The following is an 18453-nucleotide window of genomic DNA, read 5'->3' on the forward strand; positions in this document are numbered from 1 at the left end:
TACTGTGATATCACCTATATGTGGAATCTAAAAGATACAACAAACTAGTGACTATAACGTAAAAAAAACAGACTCACAGATAGAACAAACTAGTGGTGACCAGTGGGGAGAGGAAAAGGAGGAAGGGAAAGATAGGGGTAGGGGAGTAAGAGGTACAAGCTATTAGGTGTAAAATTAGCTACAAGGATATTTGTACAACATGGAGAATATAGCCAATATTTTATAATAACTATAAATGAAGTTCAATCCTTATAAACTGTGAGTCACTATACTATACACCTGTAACTCACATAATACTGTACATCAGTCACACTTCAGAAAAAAAGGAGGAGAGTGGAGGAGGCTACAACTGGGACTGCTGTTAAGAGCAAGGCAGTAACAAAACGCAGAACAACAACACGTGGCGCAGAGCCCTCCTGGCTGCACCCACACTGGAAGGAATGACAGCAGTGCTGCCAGTCTGGGTGGCCCTGAGCCAGTGTGCAATGGAGGGGCGGCAGCCCTGCCGGGACTGGGGAGGCTGGGCCCAGGTCCTGGCGTTGCCACCTGCCCCCTACCCAGGGCAGCTCAGGCCGGCCCCCACGGGCACCTGCCCAGCAACCCAGCGCACCGCACGTGGATGGGACACGGACGGCCATCCGGCTTTGCTATTCGAGGGCGGTGTGTGGAGGGAACGGTGAGGCCATGACGAAAGCAGTCAGCTCAGCGTGTGGCTGGGGAAGGGCTCCGACGGTCCTCCCGTTTCAGAGAAACTGAGTCACGAGGTAGTGCGTGCCCCACCCCCACATACCCAGTCTCGGAAGGAGCGGCACGCTGGCGCCACCAATCGGCCCCTGGTGCGGCGCCCCGCGTGGTCTTGACCCACGTGGCTGCAGGGGGCGGTGTCTGTCCGGAGGTGGGTGGGTCCCCAAGGTCGCGGGCCTGCCTGGAGCACAGGCCACCCTCAGGCAGCCGGCCTCCTCCTCCCCAACCCTTCTCCACGGAACCCACGTCGAAGAGCGGGGCAACCCGTCTTGGGGAAACTGAAACATAGGATAGTGGAGGAATTTGTCCAAACCACACACATCAGCAACAGAGCCGGGATGGGACCCCAGAACGCTCAGCGTCCGGTCCTGGCTCTGACCCCTCCGGGCAGGGGGCAAGCTATCTCCCCTCCTTTTCTCCCCCTTCGAGTGGGCGCGACGCAGCCACTGTCTCTGACTGTTCTGAGGGCCAAAGGGGCACCAAGGTGCCCTTTAAACCCCAAATGCTTCCTCTCCCCACCCCAACTGTCCGCCCCTCCACACAAATCTGTCCTGGGCCTACCAGGTGTCTGGAGGGAAGCCTGCGTTCCCAGTCGTGGGCCGTGTCCCGCCAGGACCCCTCCTCCCACCGCAGGGGCTGCGATGGCGGCACAGACGCTACTTGGAGGCGGCGGTGGGGCAGTTGCTCTGCCCTCATCTTTAATGGCCAGTGCGGTACAGTTAGTGGACAGACGGGTGGACACCAGACGCAGAGGGGCAGGGTGGTCACAGCGGTGCCGTGGGTACCTGTCCTCCCCGTAGAGAAGCCCGTCTTTGGCAGGATGATCTGGGAATGCCCCCAGCTCGGGGCACCGAGCCAGCCCGGACCTCTGAAGGGACCCCACCCCTTCCTACTTGCCAGGGACTCCGGCATGTCTGTCCCTCCTTGGGCCTCCCCGGACAGGGCCCAAGGCCTAGGTCACAGGGTGACTTTAGCCAGGGTGTGGGCCCTGCTTTGCGGCCCCCAAACTGTCCCCCTCCTGTATCACAGGTGGAGGATCCGGAGAAGTCATCGGGGGTCCCCAGGCAGGCACAGACGCCCAGGCCTGTGGCATCAGGTGGGTACCAGGGTGCACGCGGGGTGCTGGCATGGGGTGGGTGCACCCAGGCCAGCACCAAAGCTGGGGTTGCAAAAAGGCCAGCGCAGACCGTGGTCTGAAACCATTCAGACCCAGAGCTTACAGCTCCTTCACGGCAAACGCATTTTACTGGGGAGACCCAGCGTTTAAGAACTGGGATGGGGGAGACCTGGGGGCAAGGGGTCCCCAGTGAAGGAGGTGCTGAGGACGGTGTGGCTGGGGCCATGGGGCCCTCAAAGCAGAGCCAGGTGAGGGTCACCAGAAGGGGACACCGGCTGGTGGTCTGTCACTGTCCTGGCTGGCACTGGGACCACCAGACACACGCAGGTGGCAAAGGGCGGCGTGAGACGGAACACAGAACACAGTGCTGGCGGGACCCTGTGGCAGCCACATGTCCAGGCCTCCGAGAACTTGGCAGAACCTTGGGGCCGGAGTGAGGGCAGGTGGGCCCAGAGAGGGTGGCGGTATTGGCACGGGGAGGAGGCCGGGGCCCCGCAGGCACTGCAGGCAGGGGTGGGGAAGGGCCCCGGCAGCCCTCCCTGGGCAGGGCTGGGGGCCCAGGCCTGGCTCAGAGGCCAGCGGGGAAAGAGGCGTTGGCGGCGGAGCGGTCGGGGCAGGTGCCGTGGGCGTCCCGCGTGAGGCTGTAGGTACAGTAGGCCACGGCCGAGCCCAGCGTCAGCCCCGTCATGTAGGACACGGTCATGGTGTTCCCTGCAGACAGGACCAGACCTCAGCTGGCGGGAGGGGGGCCACAGCGAGGGCTGGAGCCGAAGCCCTAGCTTCTCAGGTGTGAAGCAGTGACCACGGCCAGCTCCCACCTGGGAGGTGGCCGCCCCAGGACTGTTCCACCCTGACTGAAAGTGCTGGGCGCTCCAGGCCTCGCCTGCTTCTCTTTCTCTCCAGCCTCCTACCTCCAACTGCTTCCTCGTCATGGACCACTTAGGATGTCTACTGGGCTTCCTGAACCTACTGTGTCCAGAACCCCCCTCCAGTGCCCCTTCCCACATGGCCCCCTCCCCATCTCACTTGACGGCAATCCAACCTTCTTGCCCTGAGCAGCAGGCCCCCCTTGGGAGTCCTTCTTGACCTCCCCCCTCGCCCCACCCCCCGTCCTTTTCTCATACTGCATCTCCTAGTCCATCAGCTGGCCCCGTGGGCCCTGCAGTCAAAACGGATCCAGAATCCAGCACTTTCTTCCAGGCCCCTCCCACCTGTTTACTACTCCACTGCCGCCCCCTGCCCCAGGGCCTTTGCACATGCTATCCCCGCCACTCCGAACACTCTTCCCTTGCATTGTCACGTGGCCCCTCACTACCTTCTCCAGGTCTCTGCTCAAGTCACCTCCTCAGTGAAGCCTTCCCAGACTGCTCTGCTTCCACTGTGAACCCCCTACCCCGACTCCCTCCTCCCATTACTCTGTTTTACATTCCTCAACCACACTCATCACCTTCCAACACATTACATCATTTTGTTGTCTCTGTCACCTCTGGACTGTCAACCCCACAAACACAGGGATCACTGTTTTGTCACCAGTGTCCCCAGAACCTAGAACAGTGCCTGGTGCACGGTAGGGGCTCACCAAGCAGCTGTGAGATGAACGAGGGGGGAAGCGGTTGGCGAACGTCCCCAAGCTACGAGCTCCGAGGCTGACTTGACCCTGGGACCCAAAGGTAGCTTCTCGTTGTGTGGTCTTGACTCCTACGGGCCTGGGTTTCCCTGCCTGACAGTGGACAGTCCTGCAGGCGAGCAGGGCCTTACCTGCTAGCTCCCGCTGCTTGGGGCTCACTTTGCCCGCCGCCAGGATCATGGGCACGCTGCCGAAGTAGCCGTTGCTGATGCCCATGAGCAGGGAGAGGATGCAGGGCCAGGCCGGGTGGCGGAGGGCGGGCGTGCTGCTGGGGTAGACGCACAGGATGAAGAGGGGGATGAAGACCACACGGAGGCAGGCGCAGGCCAGCAAGTGGGTGCCCTGCCAGTCCATGGGCAGCGCCGCCAGGATCTGTGGGGAGACAGACATGTGGGCCCATGCCACTCCCCTTGCGTCTTCCCGGCAGCCTCCAGACACTCCCCTATCCCTAGACACTCCCGGCTCAGGCTGTGTCCCCATCCTTTCCCACCTTTGTCCACCAAACCCCACCAAACCCCTCATATGGCGACACACAGTCCTCGCTGTGTGCCCGGCACCCAGCTAAACACGACACACGTGCCCCTGTTCAGCCTGCACAGCACCCTCGCCGGGTGGTGCTCTTGACATTATTTGAGAAACGAGGATACAGAGGCCCAGAGGATCAGGCCCACCTGCATCAACACGTACGAAGCGGCAGCAACTGAACCCACTAACTAAGCTTTGCTCCCTCGGTAAGCACAGACTCGAGTTTCTCAGACCTCCCAGCTGTGGGACCCCAAGCAGATGGCTTTCCCTCTCTAAGCCTTGCGTTCTTCTACATAAGACCAACGACAGGCCAGCCATTTCTGGGTGCCCTCCTCCGTGTGCCCCCACCTGTGCTCAACTAGTGAGTGTGGGGCAAGCGCCGCCTCCCCCAACTGCTCCCAGCTGCGGTCTGGACCGTGGCTCTGCTCCCGCCCTCCCCACCAGGAGCCACGTGCAGCCTCTGCTTGGGGCCTGCGCCTCCCCGGGGACCCTCCCCGCGGCTCCCGCAGTGACCCTGGCGTCTGCTGCCCCCACCCACGGCGTCCTCCCCCAGGGCCGGGAGGGTTGGCGGGGGCGCCCACCTTGCCCACGAAGTCAGAGAGGTTGAACACGGCCATGATGAGAATGGGCAGCCACTCGCCCAGGATGCAGTGGTGGATCTCGGACTCGAGACCCGGAAACAGGCACAGCGTGATGAAGTAGGTCACGGCAATGGAGAGCATGTCCGCCCAGATGACGCGGGCCACCACGTAGCGGTGCAGCAGCAGGGCTGTGGGCGGCCGGCGGCGTCAGGAGGCCGCACACCTAAGCGGCCCCAGCCCACCGGAACACCCCTTGCCCTCCGCGCGCAGACGAGACACGGGACGCCGGGGCCCAGCCCGCCCCACCTCGGAAGGAGGGCCAGCTGCGCCTGGTTCTCGGCCGAGGCACATCAAAGCGCGTGTAGGCTCCCCCGCCGCCGGCCACCTCGTGGGCTGGGCTGTCCTTTGGGGACCCGCCGTTGGCCAGGCCTGGGCCCTGGTGCTCCTGGAGGGGGTACAGGGTGGGACGCGTTTGGGCGAGAGGCCCCCGCAGGCTCCTGCCGGCTGCTTCCTCGCTGCCCCGCAAACACGCCAAGCTCCTCCCACGCCCCGGAGCCTCTGCGCGTGCGCTTCCCTCTGCCCACCCCCCCCACGCCCCGCCCCCATGCCTTTCGTATGGGTCCTCACACCCCTCCGCACGGCTCAGGTCTCAGCCCAGAGCCACTCGCGGACCCTCCGTGACCATTAAGGGGGCCCCGGTTTCTGACGTGGGCCTTGTCTCAGCTGGCCTCTGGCTCCGCGCAGTGTCCGGGGCGCCCCAGCTCCCCAGGATGGCTCCGGGCGGGCCTGCGGGGGAGGCCACAGGTGTGGGCCATCACACCGGGGGCGTGGGGAGGTTAAGGCCTCAGGTGTGGGCTGTCACAGCCAGGGGGCCTCAGGCCTCAGGTGTGTGGTGTCACCAAGGGATGAAACCTTCATCCACAGGACGAAGGAGGGCCCGTGGGTAGGAGCCTCGGGCCACAGGAGGAGCTGGAGCCTGAGACAACAGCGACAGCGGGGCGCGGCTGGAGGAGCTCGGCTGGGACGGGGCGGCGGCCGTGCCGGGCCTCCCGGCTCCCTCCGCGGACCTCGCGACTTACAAAGTGCACGTCCTCGGCGGCCACGTCGTGGTGCACGCGGTAGCCGGCCGTGTGGTTGGGGCGGGGCCGCGCCGTGTGGTAGAGCACGAAGCGGCTGCCCCGCACCAGCAGGTGCAGCAGGAAGCAGAGCAGCTCCAGGCCCGCGGAGACCAGGAAGAAGATGAGCGTGCCGGCCCGCTCGTCGGGTAGCAGCAGCTTCGTGAGGATACGGCTCAGGGAGACCATCACGCCCGCCGTGCCTGCGGGGGCCGGGGCCGTGATGCGGGCGACCCCGCCCACTCGGCCCCGCCCCGCAGCCCTGGGACGCGGACACGCTGTGGCTGCCCACAGGATGCGCCGGCGCAGCCCGCCCCTCTCTGGCCCCTGCTTACGGCTCACACACACCCCACCCCAGGCGCACTGATCACGTGTCTGCTGTGTGCCCGGCACCGTCCGCCCTGAGGACACAGTGGGGGCGACGCATGCAGGCCCTTCCTTCTGGGCTCGTTGGGGAGAGACCCCAAACAGGTCGCAGAAAAACACCAATGATTGTGCAGGATTTGGGGGGACAGGCAGAGACGAGGGGGCGAGCGTCCATTGGCAGAGGGCGGGCATGAGCTCTACATGTTTGTGTTTGCGGAGCTGAAAGGAAGTGGTGGGCTTGGAACCAGGTGGGTGGGGTCCTAAGGTCACAGGGGAAGGTGGTGGGGGTCACGGCAGCGGGGTACCTTCCCGGAACCAAACTCCACAGACGCGAGGCTTGGAGCCCTGGGGGCACCTGGTGGGCCTCACCGTATGTAGAGGGTACAGAGCACCCCAAAGGGGAGAAATGGGGCCCAGAGTCCACCTGAGTCCTGCCCCACAGCACGGCTGAGCCTGGCCCATCCAGGCCCGGAAGGAAGACTGAGGACATCTGGACGAGGTGCTCCGAAGTGCTTGCAGCTGGGCTGAGGGTGGGGCAGCCCCCGTGCTGGAGGGCAGCAAGACAAGAGGTGGAGTCGGCTGCTTGGACCGGGGCTGGGGCGCAGGGATCACCCCGGAGGGCAGGTCCACATGACTTGCAGTGACTTAGAGCACTGGGTGTCGGGTAGGTCTCAGGTTTGAGCAAGGGGGTGCCCTTCACTGAGCAGGGGCCGGTGGGATGACGTGTTGGGCTTGGGAAAGGGAGTCTGAGTTGCCAAGTGGGGGTGGGGCTCTGAGGAGAGCTTGGTGCTGGGGGCCGGCACTTGACATCACGGGTGTAGATGAGCTGCCCTGCACACACATGCACACACGAAACGCACGCCTTGCACAGACGCTGCGAGACACTCGAGACCCATGCTCAGAGTGTGGCACGTGCTCCTCACATCACAGAGGACCCTGCACCCAAAGAGACCACGCCTATCACAACCTCATCCCTCCTGTCTGGGAGTCCGGCCCCCCACCAGCCAGGCGATCGCCAGCCCCGCCTCGGTCCCAGGAAGAGGGTCGCAGAGCCTAGGCAGCTCTGGGGTCCGCAGATACTCACTCTCCCCCGTCATCACCCCCTGCGTGTACCTCTTGGGCAGCATCCCCGTGTACCCGTAGAAGCTGGATTGCTGCACTTGAGAGAGAGAGAGAGAGAAGTAACCATGAGACACCACTTATCACCTGTTTGCTTGGAACAGAATTCAGAAGTTTGAGAACACTGCTGGCAAGGGTTGCTGGGAAAAGACATTAACACCACTGGGGGCAGAGGGACCTTGTCCAATCCCCTCGTGGGGTGGGGTGGAAACAGCACCACCCCCTGCATAGCACAGTCCTGCCTTCGACGTCCCCGCCCCGGGGCTGGCCAGGCTCCCCAACCTCCTCTGGTCATTGACACCCAAGCAGAAATGACACGCGTCACTCCTGGACCAGGTAGGAAAAGCCCACATGGTCTTCTGGTCTGTCTTTCCCCAGGGGCGGCCACAGAAGAGGCCATGGGTTACAGACGGGGAGCCACCGGCAGTCCGAGTGAGTGTGGAAATAACCCCACCGACACGCTGGACGTGCAGCAAGGGCCAGAAATAAGGCCGGTTCTGAGAAGCCACTGAGATCTCTGGGCTCGTTTGTTACCACAGCATAACGTCTCATCCTGACCAACAAGACAGACGTGCAGCAGTATCTGGGGAGAATGAAAATGTACCGGCTCAAGCCCTGCGGTCTAGTGACTCCACGCCTGGAAGTAAACCCTGGAGCAGGGCTGGCAAACTAGCATCTCCTTCCTGGTGGGGTTATCAGCATTTTTTTTTTTAACGAAATAGAACAGAGCAGACCTGAGTACAAAGCCTGGATTGAGAATATTATTTCACAGAGCCTTGATTTCATTTATAAACACACACACACATACACACGCACACATGTGTGCTGGGTCATAATGTGAAATGTATCTCTTTCTGGAAGTCACGATCGACAGAACAATTGGCCTGGACCTTTGCAAACATCATTGCCACAGAAGACAGAGAAAGGCTGAGGACCTTTCGGATTAAAGGAGACTAAAGATGTGACCAGTGATGTAACGTGTGATCCTGGGCTGGGTCCTGGGTCAGAAAAAACAAATGCTGTACAGGACATTACCGCGACAAACAGTGAAATGATTATGGCTTGTAGATCTGATGATAGTATTGTATCAATGTTAAATGTCCCAATTTTGGCAATTGTAAATGTGGTTCTAGAAGAGATGTTTTAGGTTTAGCTGTTAAACACCCTGAACTGTTACCATTTAGGCAAAGAAGCATGATGATGTCTGCAAGTAATTCCCAAACGGTTTAAGGACAAAACATACATTTTCTATTTATATATATTTAGGGGAAATTTCATATATATACATATACTTTAGAAGGTGGAGGAGGGGGACTTCCCTGGTGGTCCAGTGGTTAAGACTCCGCGCTCCCAGTGCAGGGGGCCCGGCTTCGATCCCTGTTCAGGGAACTAGATCCCGCATGCCGCGACTAAAGCTCCCACACTCGGCAGCGAAGATCCTGCGTGCCGCAACTAAGACCCAGCGCAGCCAAATAAATAAATACATATTTTTAAAAAGATTCTTATTAAAAAAAAAAAAAAGAAGTTGGGGGCAGGGAGGGGGAACAGAGAAAGCCAGCAAAGGAAAGAAAGCACATGTGGCAAAATGTTAACAATTGGTGAATCTAGGTGAAAGGTATATGGGAACTCATTATATTATTCTTAACTTTCCATAGGTTTGAAACAGTTTCAAAATAAAAAGTTAAAAAAAAAAATTTTGAAAGCTACCGCCCAAGAGAAACACAGTGACACGGTGACATGGGCAGGAGAGGTTGTGAAGCCCGGTTTATACCTGAGAAAACCAGGGAACTGCCTCCATGTCCACATGACATGGGGCATGTGGACATGTGTGTGGAGTGTGTGCTCTGACTGTGTGTGTGACCAGCGCACGCAGCCCTTTGGGTGTGCAGTGTGCGTGCATGTGTGAAAGTAGACGTGCACGTGTGAAAGCAGACTCGCCCATGTGCACATGGAAACGTGCCGGCACTGAGCCTGGCTCACCCTGTATTAACATGCCCCCAGCACACGAACAGGGCCGGTGGGACGGCCCGCAGTGGGCACCCAGGGGCTCAGCCCACCCCGGCCCCTGGCCCTACCTGTGCAGCCGAAGGCCACGGTGCCCACCGCAGCCAGGTTGATGGCATAAGCCTGGTCCCGAGAGAAGAGCTGCAGCCACACGTCGCAGATGCTGATGAACAGGAGGGGGCCCAAGGCTAAGAGGTAGCCTGTGTGGGGAGAGGCCAGAGAGGTGGCACTCGATGGTGGGCTGGGGGAGCCCCTCATCCCCCAACATGGAGCCAGGTCTGAGGTGCCCTCTCTCTGCCGTTCCCCTTAATACTGGGAGGGCGGGGCCATCTTAGAGTTCTAGGAGGGGCACCCAGAAGGCTTCCTGGAGGAGGTGCCTCGAGCTGGGATTTGAAGCTGAATGTTACCATGGAGACAAATGGGAGAGGAAGAGCAGGGAAGAGCAAGGGCCCCGGGACACACGGGGGGTGCACGGCAGCCTCGCCAGGCGCAGGCATCACGCCAGCACGTGTTACACGCACATGGGCCTGACACTGTTTTCATAGTTGAACCCCATGACGTTCCTAGGAGGTGCGCCCATCTTACAGACGAGGAGAGTGAGGCGCACGCAGGGAATGGAGGGCATGTGACGGACAGGTGTGAGGGCCGGGAGCCGGGTGGGCAGCGGGCAGCGTACCCGCGGTGATCCTCGTGTGCAGGCTCAGCCTCTCCACCAGCGCGTTGTTCAGGAGCACAGCCACCAGCGCCACCAGGATGTAGGTGAGGCTCATGTCAAACACAATCGAGGTCCCTGGTGGGGGGGAGGGTAACGGGTTCAGGGGAGCCCCACCCTCTGCACCTGCCCCCGCCAGGCACTGCTTCCTCCCTCTGCCCCAAAGGGGCCGACAGCCCAGAGAGGGTGAGTGGCTGCCCTTGGGGTCACACAGCAATTCACAGCCGAGCTAGGGTTTGAATAAAATGGGCTCCCCAAGTGGGGTCCTGCCCAAGGGGTTTCTGGAGGGTGGCAGCCTGAGCCACGTGTGCAGGGCAGCATGCGATGGCAGGACGCGACTGTGGGGGACCCACCTGGGTACTTGTGGTGCAGGTAGTCCACGTCGGTGATGAAGCTATTGTACGGCAGCAGGAAGCCCACACCAGCCAGGAGCGTTGCAAAGTAGACGGCGCGGTAGCGGTCGTCAGGCACCGGCTCCTCTGCCCGCAAACCCAGACGCCAGGTGAGACGCGGACCAGCCCATTCGCGGCCGCGACCACCACATCGGGGCCACAGTCCACCACGGCACCCCCATCACGACCACCATAGCCACAGCCACTCCGGCTGCCACCCGAACCACAGACACGGCCTCCCACCATGCATCTGTCACTGCCACCAGAAGCACTGCCACCTTAGCTACCATCACCATGGCCACTCTCACCATAGCCAAGCCACCAAAGCCATCATGACCGTGGCTACTCTCCGTCACTATGGCCACAGCTGCCCACGCCACCACCATCATGGCCATTATCAAAAGTCACCAAACACCATGGCCACTGTCACCATCGTACCCACCATCATGACCACCATCACCATACCCACGGTCCATCATCACTGTGGCCACTGCCACTGTATCCAGCAGCATCACGGCTGCCGTCACCCTGGCCACCATCCATCCCCATCACAGCTGCTACATCACAGCCGTTATCATCACCTTACAGCCACTGTAACCATGGTCACCGTCACCGTGGCCGCTCTCCACCTTCACGGCCCCAGCTGCCCCAGTCATCATAGTCATGGCTGCCAGACATACAACCACCAATACCACGGCCAGTGCAGCTATCACCACAGCCACTGTCCGTTACCAAGAGGCTGCTGCCACCATGACTCTCACCATCATGGCCACGGAAGCAGCTGGCTGGAGAGAACAGTGAAACGGCCTTTTGGAGACTCAGCTCTGGGACCAGCTGGGTGGCCAGACCTGGTGGGGCTGAGGCAGTGTCCTCTGGGAGGCCACCGATGATCTAAACCAGCGTCCAATATACAGGGCTGATTCTCCTATAGTTAGTGTTCACACATCCAGGAACCACGGGCACAAGTGCAGGTGGGACCACTCACTACGCCCCTTAGACATTCACCAGCGAAATGTTTGCTTCCCACCCCCAGGACTTGAGGCTCCGCTGGGCCAGAGGGCTTTGCTCCAAAGGGAGGAACGGTTCCCCCCCGAGACACAGTGATCCTGCAGGGAGCAGGGTGGCTGCTCTGGCTGTGGGGACAGATCCTGACCGTCATCACTGGGAAATCAGGTTGCTCCCGTGTGGGAGTGAGAGAGTAGGTCCGTGAGACAGGAGATTCCTCACGGCCTCTCTCAGGATGTGCAATCCCTGGGACACAGTCAATGGAAAATGATACCAACCCAAGTCCAGCAGGACTGCTAGTGATCCAGAGCTTTCAAGAATGAAGGTTGGGGGAATTCCCTGCTGGTCCAGTGGTTACGAGTTGGCACTCTCGCTGCTGGGGCCCCAGGTTTGATCCCTGGTCAGGGAACTAAAATTCCATAAGCCACGTGGCGTGGCCAAGAAAAAAAAAAATAATGAAGCTTGGGTCACCCACCGGGCAAAGAACCGTGACCAGTTAAGATACTTGTGGTGGGCAAATGGAATATGGGCTGGGTGGTGGGAGAAGGTAGTTATGAATACCAGCTACAATCATGGGACTGGTCACAGACACGAGGACTGATACTGTTATGAGTATTGCTTCCTTTTTTTGATATGAATATGTGTGTGTATGTATTAATCAAATGCTTTTATTTTATTCACTTTCTCACCCCCGTATCATCTAACGTAAGATGTGTTCGTAACGGTTAACCCTGTATCTCAGTATTGAAGTTTGGGGGATCAAAGGAGAAGTGTGAACATCAACGCACAAGGACTTTGCGTCTTTGGGGAAAGGGTTAGCGTGTTTTTGTTCATATGGGGGTCCGTTACGTCCTGGTAGTTGGGGGGTTGACTGTTAGTGTCTTTCTCTGGAGACTAAGTATGGTGTAGGGAGCTGTGTATAGGAGGCAAGCTGGTAAGGGGTGGACTGTAATGGTCAGTTTGTAGGTCAACTTGGAGGCTGAACCACAGTCCTGCTGTTCAATCAAACACCGACCGAGGTGCTGCTGTGAAAAGATTTTTCTTTCACAGAAAAATCACACAAAGGCCCTCCTTAGTTACTTTAAGTTTGATCAAAAGAGAGTTTACCCTGGGTGGGCCTGACCTAATCAGGTAAGACCTTGAGGCCTTCCCAGAACTCAGGGACCCCAAACGGCTCGTGCCCCTGGGATTCCAGCCTGCTTGTCATCTTCCGTCCTGACCACCTGCCTGATGGACTTCAGACTGGCTTAGCCAGCCTCCTCTTTAGCCAGCCAATGTCCTATAATAAATGCATATGGATATCTATATGTCTATATCTGTATTGCATCTTTAACTCTCTTTCTAGCTCTGTCTCCTGCTGGCTCTGGTAGAACCCTGGCTGATGCAGCCACCGTCACCATAGCCATTACAGCTAAAATCACCACTGCCCTGGTCACCATGGCCACCATCCAATTCTACGGCCATGGCAACATGGCATCCACTGCCTGGCCAGAAGCCTGGGGATGGGCCCCGTCCATACACACGGGTGCAGGGAGATTATCTCAACCCAACATGGGTCTCAGCCCGCAGAATCTCCACTCCCCATCTGCAAAGAGAGGGGATGGAAGCTGAGAGTAAGTCTCCATGTCGGAGCCTGAAGTGGTCCTAGTATAACCTGTAGCCAGCCCCCAAATGAGCTATCACTTACAGGGGGGCCTCCTGAGCGCCGGGAAACGTCTTAAGCCACATTTTGTGGATCCAGTTGCAAGCACATTAGGGTGGCCCCAGGATCATTCCCCTTTTCCAGATGAAGAAACTGAGGCCCAGAGAACAGTGACTTACCCAAGGTCCCTGAGTGGACAGAGACAGGAGCTGGGGTTGAACCCAAATCTGCCTAACTCCAGACCTGCACACTGCCCACTCTGCAAGTCTGATCTCACAGGCAGCTGGACTATTTCCTCCATGTAGGGAACCTGAGGCTGCGAAAGGTTGAGGCACTTGCCCTAGGACACACAGATACGTGGAAAACCGGATATTTCTTTCTTGGGGTTTTTTTTTGGGCTGTGCTGTGCAGCTTGTGGGATCTTAGTTCCCTGACCAGGGATTGAACCTGGACCCTCGGCAGTGAAAGTGCGGAGTCCTAACCACTGGACCGCCAGGGAAGTCCTCAAAACTGGGGGGTTTGAACCTCACATCAATCCTCTTTTCGGACACTTTCCCATCTCCACTGAAGTGAGGCATGGCTTGCTCTGACCCAAGAATGCAGCCAACGCCATATGCGTCAGTCGCAGACAGAAGTTTACATACAGGTCAGTGCCTGGTTCACCCTGTGCCCTCCCACCTCCTCAGCGGTCGTGGAAACCCACGTTAAGATGGAGCCTTCCCCGGGCACCCGGCATTAGTGAAGGCACTGGGCCGGTGGGCTCGTTTGTTACCACGGCAGATCTCATCCATCCTGACCGACGCTGCCTCCCGGGCTCAGTGACCCCCCCACAAGGTTCCCCATCCCGGGAAGGCTCCCACAGCCGTCCCTGCTTTGGGGCAGACGCGCACCCTGGCCGCACGCTCACTCACCAGAGTCCGTGAAAATCGGGATGCCCCTGGCCCTACTGCCCTGGGCCTGGGCTACCCCGGCCGCCACCTCCTCCAGCGGGCCGCTGTCGAAGCTCATCACCACGCTCCTGTGCGGCGTGCTCGCCACGCTGGGCTCCTGGAGGTGCTGGCTGCCCACCGAGCCCATGGCAGCCCTGCTGCGGGGAAAGCAGATGACGCAGGCTGGGGAGGCCAGGAGGGGATCCCTGCCCCACTGCCACGCGGCCAAGCCTGCACCCCCGGGGGACCACCGTCTCTATCCACCCCACCCACCTTGAAACAGCACGCAGGGGCACACAAACCTGAACGGACGAGCGACGTCCCGTGACTTGTGTCTTATGATGCTCCCTGGCTGCAGTGGAGAGCAAGGCTGGAGGCCTGCGTGAGGGCAGCGGCAGCGGGCACAGCAGAGAGAAAGAGACAGGGGGAGAAATATTCTGAACACTTGTGTGCCAGCACCGTGCTCGAGCGTCCCACAAACCATCTCCCTCTGGGAGGGGGTTCCGACATTCACTCATCTGACAGCCGATGTTAGAGCGTGAACGTCCCGCCGGCCCACCACCCCGATCTCACAGGCAGTAAGCGGTGGGGCCTGAACCCGGACCCAGGCCTGTGGGACCGTGAGCCACCGTTCTGGGGCCGACCACGTGGGGGAGCAGGAAGTCCTCCCTTTGGTCTTCCTCCGTTTCTCTTGCCTCAGCTCAAAGCTGTATCCCTTATCTTTGGAGGAAAGGAAGGAGCTGATTGACCCTCGAGGGAGTAACACCCCCATTGTGTAGGTGACCCTGTGGGTGTTGGGGGGTCTAGTTCTTTCCCTGAAACATTGATCAGTTTGTTCTTCTGACAACTTTTTTTTTTTTTTTTTGGTACACGGGCCTCTCACTGCCGTGGCCTCTCCCGTTGCGGAGCACAGGCTCCGGACGCGCAGGCTCAGCGGCCATGGCTCACGGGCCCAGCCGCTCCGCGGCATGTGGGATCCTCCCGGACCGGGGCACGAACCCGCGCCCCCTGCATCGTCAAGGCGGACTCTCAACCACTGCGCCACCAGGGAAGCCCTCTGACAACTTTTATTAATTTATCTGATTGCCAAAAGGATACACATTCGCTGTAGAGAATTTGAGACAAAGATGGGACACGGAAGCACTGGGTACTGAGCGTAGCACTTCCGCTTCCTGGGCCGCCCCGAGCACGTATGGGGGAACCGACGGAAGAAGCCGGGAGACAGACCGCTTCCCGAGGGATCCCACGTGCCCGGCGCTACTCCGAGTCTCTCTGAGGATGGCGCCGGCCACGCCCAGCTCCCCCACCTCTGCTTGTCCCATCTAACGTCCTTCCTGCCTCAGTTTACCTGCTCCCCAGCCTCCAGACGGGTGTGCTGACCAGTTACGGAGTGCCTCCCCTGGGCTTCCCCCCTTCCTTGCTCCCCATAGAGTTTTAGTGGGGGTCTGAGAGGCTGGAACCATCCCTGATTCAGGTGGGCCCTGGGGACTGGGTAAATTCTGGTCTTGCATCCGGGGGTGACCCGGCTTGATGCGCACCCAGGAGCAGCAGAGAGGAGGGTTGCAGGCTTCTCCTTCCGGGGCCTGGGAAGCCAGGCGTGAACCCCTCTGGTCTCGGTGCTCTTCCTGTTGCCCCCAGCCCCGGGCCTCCTGCCACATCTGGAGCTGGGGGGGCCGAACAAGACACAGGACAGAGCTTGGCCTGGGTTTGAATGACTGTGGCCTTAGGCAGGACCCTGCACTGGAGGCTTGGACACCCTCGGTCCCCAGCCACCCTGCGTCCTGGGTGGGGCCGGGGAAGGGGCCAGCGGCAGAGCGGCGGTCTACAACAACGGACACTCCTCCCTCCAGCCCTGGAGGATGTGCACCCCCGACCCCCTGGGCCGTGTTCCCCACAGAGACGCGGCGGCGCCCCAAACCTGCCGGGCCTCCCCGCTGAGGTCTCCGCCCCGCCCAGAGGCCACGCCCCCCGGGAAGGCGGACGTGTTCCGCGACAAGCCCGGAGGCCGCCCAACTGCTCCCTCCCGCTCAGCGGGTGAGGCGGGCAGCTGCCACCCACAGGGCCCCCCTCAGCCACTGTCCCCACGTGCTCCTGCAGTCCGCCTCCCGGGAGGTGCTCTGGCTCCCCCTGCGGCGGCCCCATGACCCCTGATACCACCTTCCATGGTGGCAGGGCAGGGGGTGCCCCGAGGCTGCCCCCACCTCTCCTGGGCTGCAGGCCTCAACCCGCCCCTCCAGAACACCCCCTCCAACTCCACGCCCGCAGCCCAGAGCCCCAGCTCTCCCCCCATCCGCCCCTCCTCTTCCCGGGTCCCCCTTTAATGAAAATTTATGGACAGACAGGTCAGGGATCTTCTGACCCCAGCAGTCCTGAAGGCCCGGCTCATGCCCCCACTTTGCAGAAAGAGAAACTGAGGCACAGAGAGCCAGGTCCAGGGGTCCAGCTTCTATTGGGAGCCCCGCCAGGCCGACCACCTTTGGCTCCCCCCATTTCAGAGGCAACTGAGTGGACAAGGGTTCTAACTGTGCCCCAGGGCACTGTGAAGACGCTGGGTGTCTGAACCCCAAGGCCAGGATGACCCCTCTCAGGGGCTGCGCTCCAGCCGGAGGGCACAAGGGAGCCTGAATTCCATCTGGAAAGCCAGCCTGTTAGCTCTCCTCGAGCCTCAGGCTCCTCACGAGCCCCAAGCCCTGGCTGGCTGGACGCCCTTGGCTGGTCCTGGTCCCCCGTGCCTGGGCCAGCTTATGAGCTCTGCTGTTCTTTCCCCAGCCAAGCTTTCTGGACTGGCCCAACTCCTCCCTGTTGGCTCTGCCCACAGGAAAGTGGGTTTCAAGACCCTGGGGCCACCCGCTTCCTGGAGCCCGGGGAGGATGCATGAATGCACTGGCCACAGGAGCTGGCTGGCTCCTAGGGTGCCCAGCCCCAGGCCCTGGCCCCTGGCCTTGGTGCTGCAGCTCCCCCACCCACAGGCTCTTTCTGCGAGACCAGCCCCGTCGGCAACAAAGTTGGTTCCCAGGCCTGCGCTCCCAGGCGAAGGGCAGACCCCAGGACCAGCCTGAGGCGACCGCTGGGCGCAGGCCACACCTCTTCCAGCCCTTTCCCAAGAGCTGGGAGGGGACCGGCAGGGGGAAGGGGTGAGGGGGCGCGGTGGAGGTTCCAGGAGGGAACTCGGGATGGAAGGACGCTTAGGGTGTGCCCGGGGACGCAGAGGCGCCTGGCCCTGAGCAGGGCCTGGAGCCACCGGCCACTCTCCCCCTTTCCCGGGTATGGGTCCTGCGCTCGCAGATGGGCTGGTGGGGGGCTGGTCCGGTCCAGATGCTGGATAGGGTGGGGGTGGGAGCCCGCTCATTCCGGGATAGGGGTGGGAAGGTGAGGGACTCGGGGTCCCCGGGGTCACGTGCCCCCATCCCTGGACTCGGCGGCCGGAGCCGGCGCGGAGCCGGGCCGCGCGCGCCTCAGACAAAGGCTCCGACAGGTCCCCGCGTCTCAGCCGGTCCGCCCCCCGCCCACCGCCCGCCTCCCCCGCGGTGACCGCTTACCTCGGCCCGGTCGGGTCCTGGGGTCCTCCAAGCTCCCAGCCCCGCCCGCGCCCAACGCCCCCGCGCCGGGACCCCCGGGCGCCCGCGCCCCGCACCGCTGCGCCCCGCTCCCCGCACCGCTCCTCGGGCCGAGCGCGGCCGGCGTCCTCCGCGGGTCCCGGGTCGGCCGGCCCCGGCGTCGGCGACCGCGTCCGGGGGGCGCAGCAGCAGCAGCGGCAGCGGCAGCGGCGAGCACGGCGGGGACTCCCGCGCTCCGCCCCGGCCCGCCACCCCCGCGGAGCCCCGCCCCTTTCTCCCCTCCTCCTTTCCCGCCCTCCTCCTCCGTCTCCCGCCCGCTGCGCCCGCAGAGGCGGGGGAGGGGCGGAGGTTGAGGTCGCGGCCCCAGACGCCCCGGGGGACGTGGTGGTCCCGGCGACCCTGGGGTGACCTGTGGCTGATCTAGTCGCCATCCCCCATGCCCACCTCCCCGCCTGGGTGCCCAGGCCTACTGCCCCCCTCCCCGCACCCCGTCCACCCCTACCAACCCTTGTCGCCTCGCGGGGGAGGCCTGCGGTGCTCGAGGAGTGGGTGGGACAGGTTACCCGGTGAGCTGATCCAAGTTTTGAAGGATGAGTAGGATTCCGCGGGCAGGAGAAACGTGTGGATTCCACAGAGGTCTAGGGGCTGCCGCAGCCCCCTGTGCCGCTCCTTCGCGTGGTCCCCACCCCTGCCCGCGGTCCCCCTGCTCGCCGCTTGGGATCAGACCCTGACGAGGTCGCTTCCTATCACTGAGCCTCAGTTTTCTCCCAGGAAGGTGGAATTATAACCCTCCCCAGGGCTGTCAGTCCCGGCGCGCACCTCTCTCCCAGCCTCCAATTGCGCATCTGTAACCTGGCCCTAAGAGAAGAGACCCGTGCTGAGGCCCTGGGAGGAGTCCACGATGAGGGGAGGGGGTGTTCCTTGCCCGGAAAGGGGTCCAGCCTCAAGGGGAGAACAAGAACCAGGTGGGAGGTAGATGAGCCTGCCCATGGGAAGCCCCCAACCAGGGCTGAGCCCT

General features: G+C 61.3%; 1 protein-coding gene and 1 long non-coding RNA gene across 11 annotated transcripts; one reads left to right on the top strand and one right to left on the bottom strand.

Moving 5' to 3' along the window:
• Positions 1 to 366: 366 nt before the first annotated feature.
• SLC29A4 (solute carrier family 29 member 4) lies at positions 367 to 17672 on the bottom strand. 10 transcript variants are annotated; one of them, XM_033426655.2, is made up of 12 exons: positions 14181 to 14755; positions 13861 to 14036; positions 10264 to 10389; positions 9875 to 9988; positions 9270 to 9398; positions 7160 to 7234; positions 6500 to 6622; positions 5674 to 5912; positions 4901 to 5039; positions 4595 to 4782; positions 3620 to 3860; positions 367 to 2572 (listed from the first exon to the last, which is right to left on the bottom strand). In XM_033426655.2, the coding sequence occupies exons 1-12, from the start codon at positions 14360 to 14362 to the stop codon at positions 2430 to 2432; spliced, it is 1875 nt and encodes a 624-aa protein (XP_033282546.1). In that variant the 5' UTR covers positions 14363 to 14755; the 3' UTR covers positions 367 to 2429. The 10 variants fall into 10 exon arrangements, with proteins under 10 accessions (XP_033282546.1, XP_033282550.1, XP_033282548.1 ...); XM_033426657.2 differs by adding an exon at positions 17418 to 17672 and having other exon boundaries at positions 2487 to 3860; positions 13861 to 14033; positions 14181 to 14248; XM_033426658.2 differs by adding an exon at positions 17418 to 17672 and having other exon boundaries at positions 2487 to 3860; positions 14181 to 14248.
• Positions 1724 to 8691, top strand: LOC125961378 (uncharacterized). Its single transcript, XR_007472033.1, has 2 exons — positions 1724 to 1840; positions 7573 to 8691. It is a non-coding gene; the product is annotated as an uncharacterized LOC125961378 (long non-coding RNA).
• Positions 17673 to 18453: the final 781 nt, after the last annotated feature.

The sequence above is a fragment of the Orcinus orca genome, chromosome 16 (genome assembly GCF_937001465.1).
Source record: "Orcinus orca chromosome 16, mOrcOrc1.1, whole genome shotgun sequence".
Lineage (NCBI taxonomy): Eukaryota > Metazoa > Chordata > Mammalia > Artiodactyla > Delphinidae > Orcinus > Orcinus orca.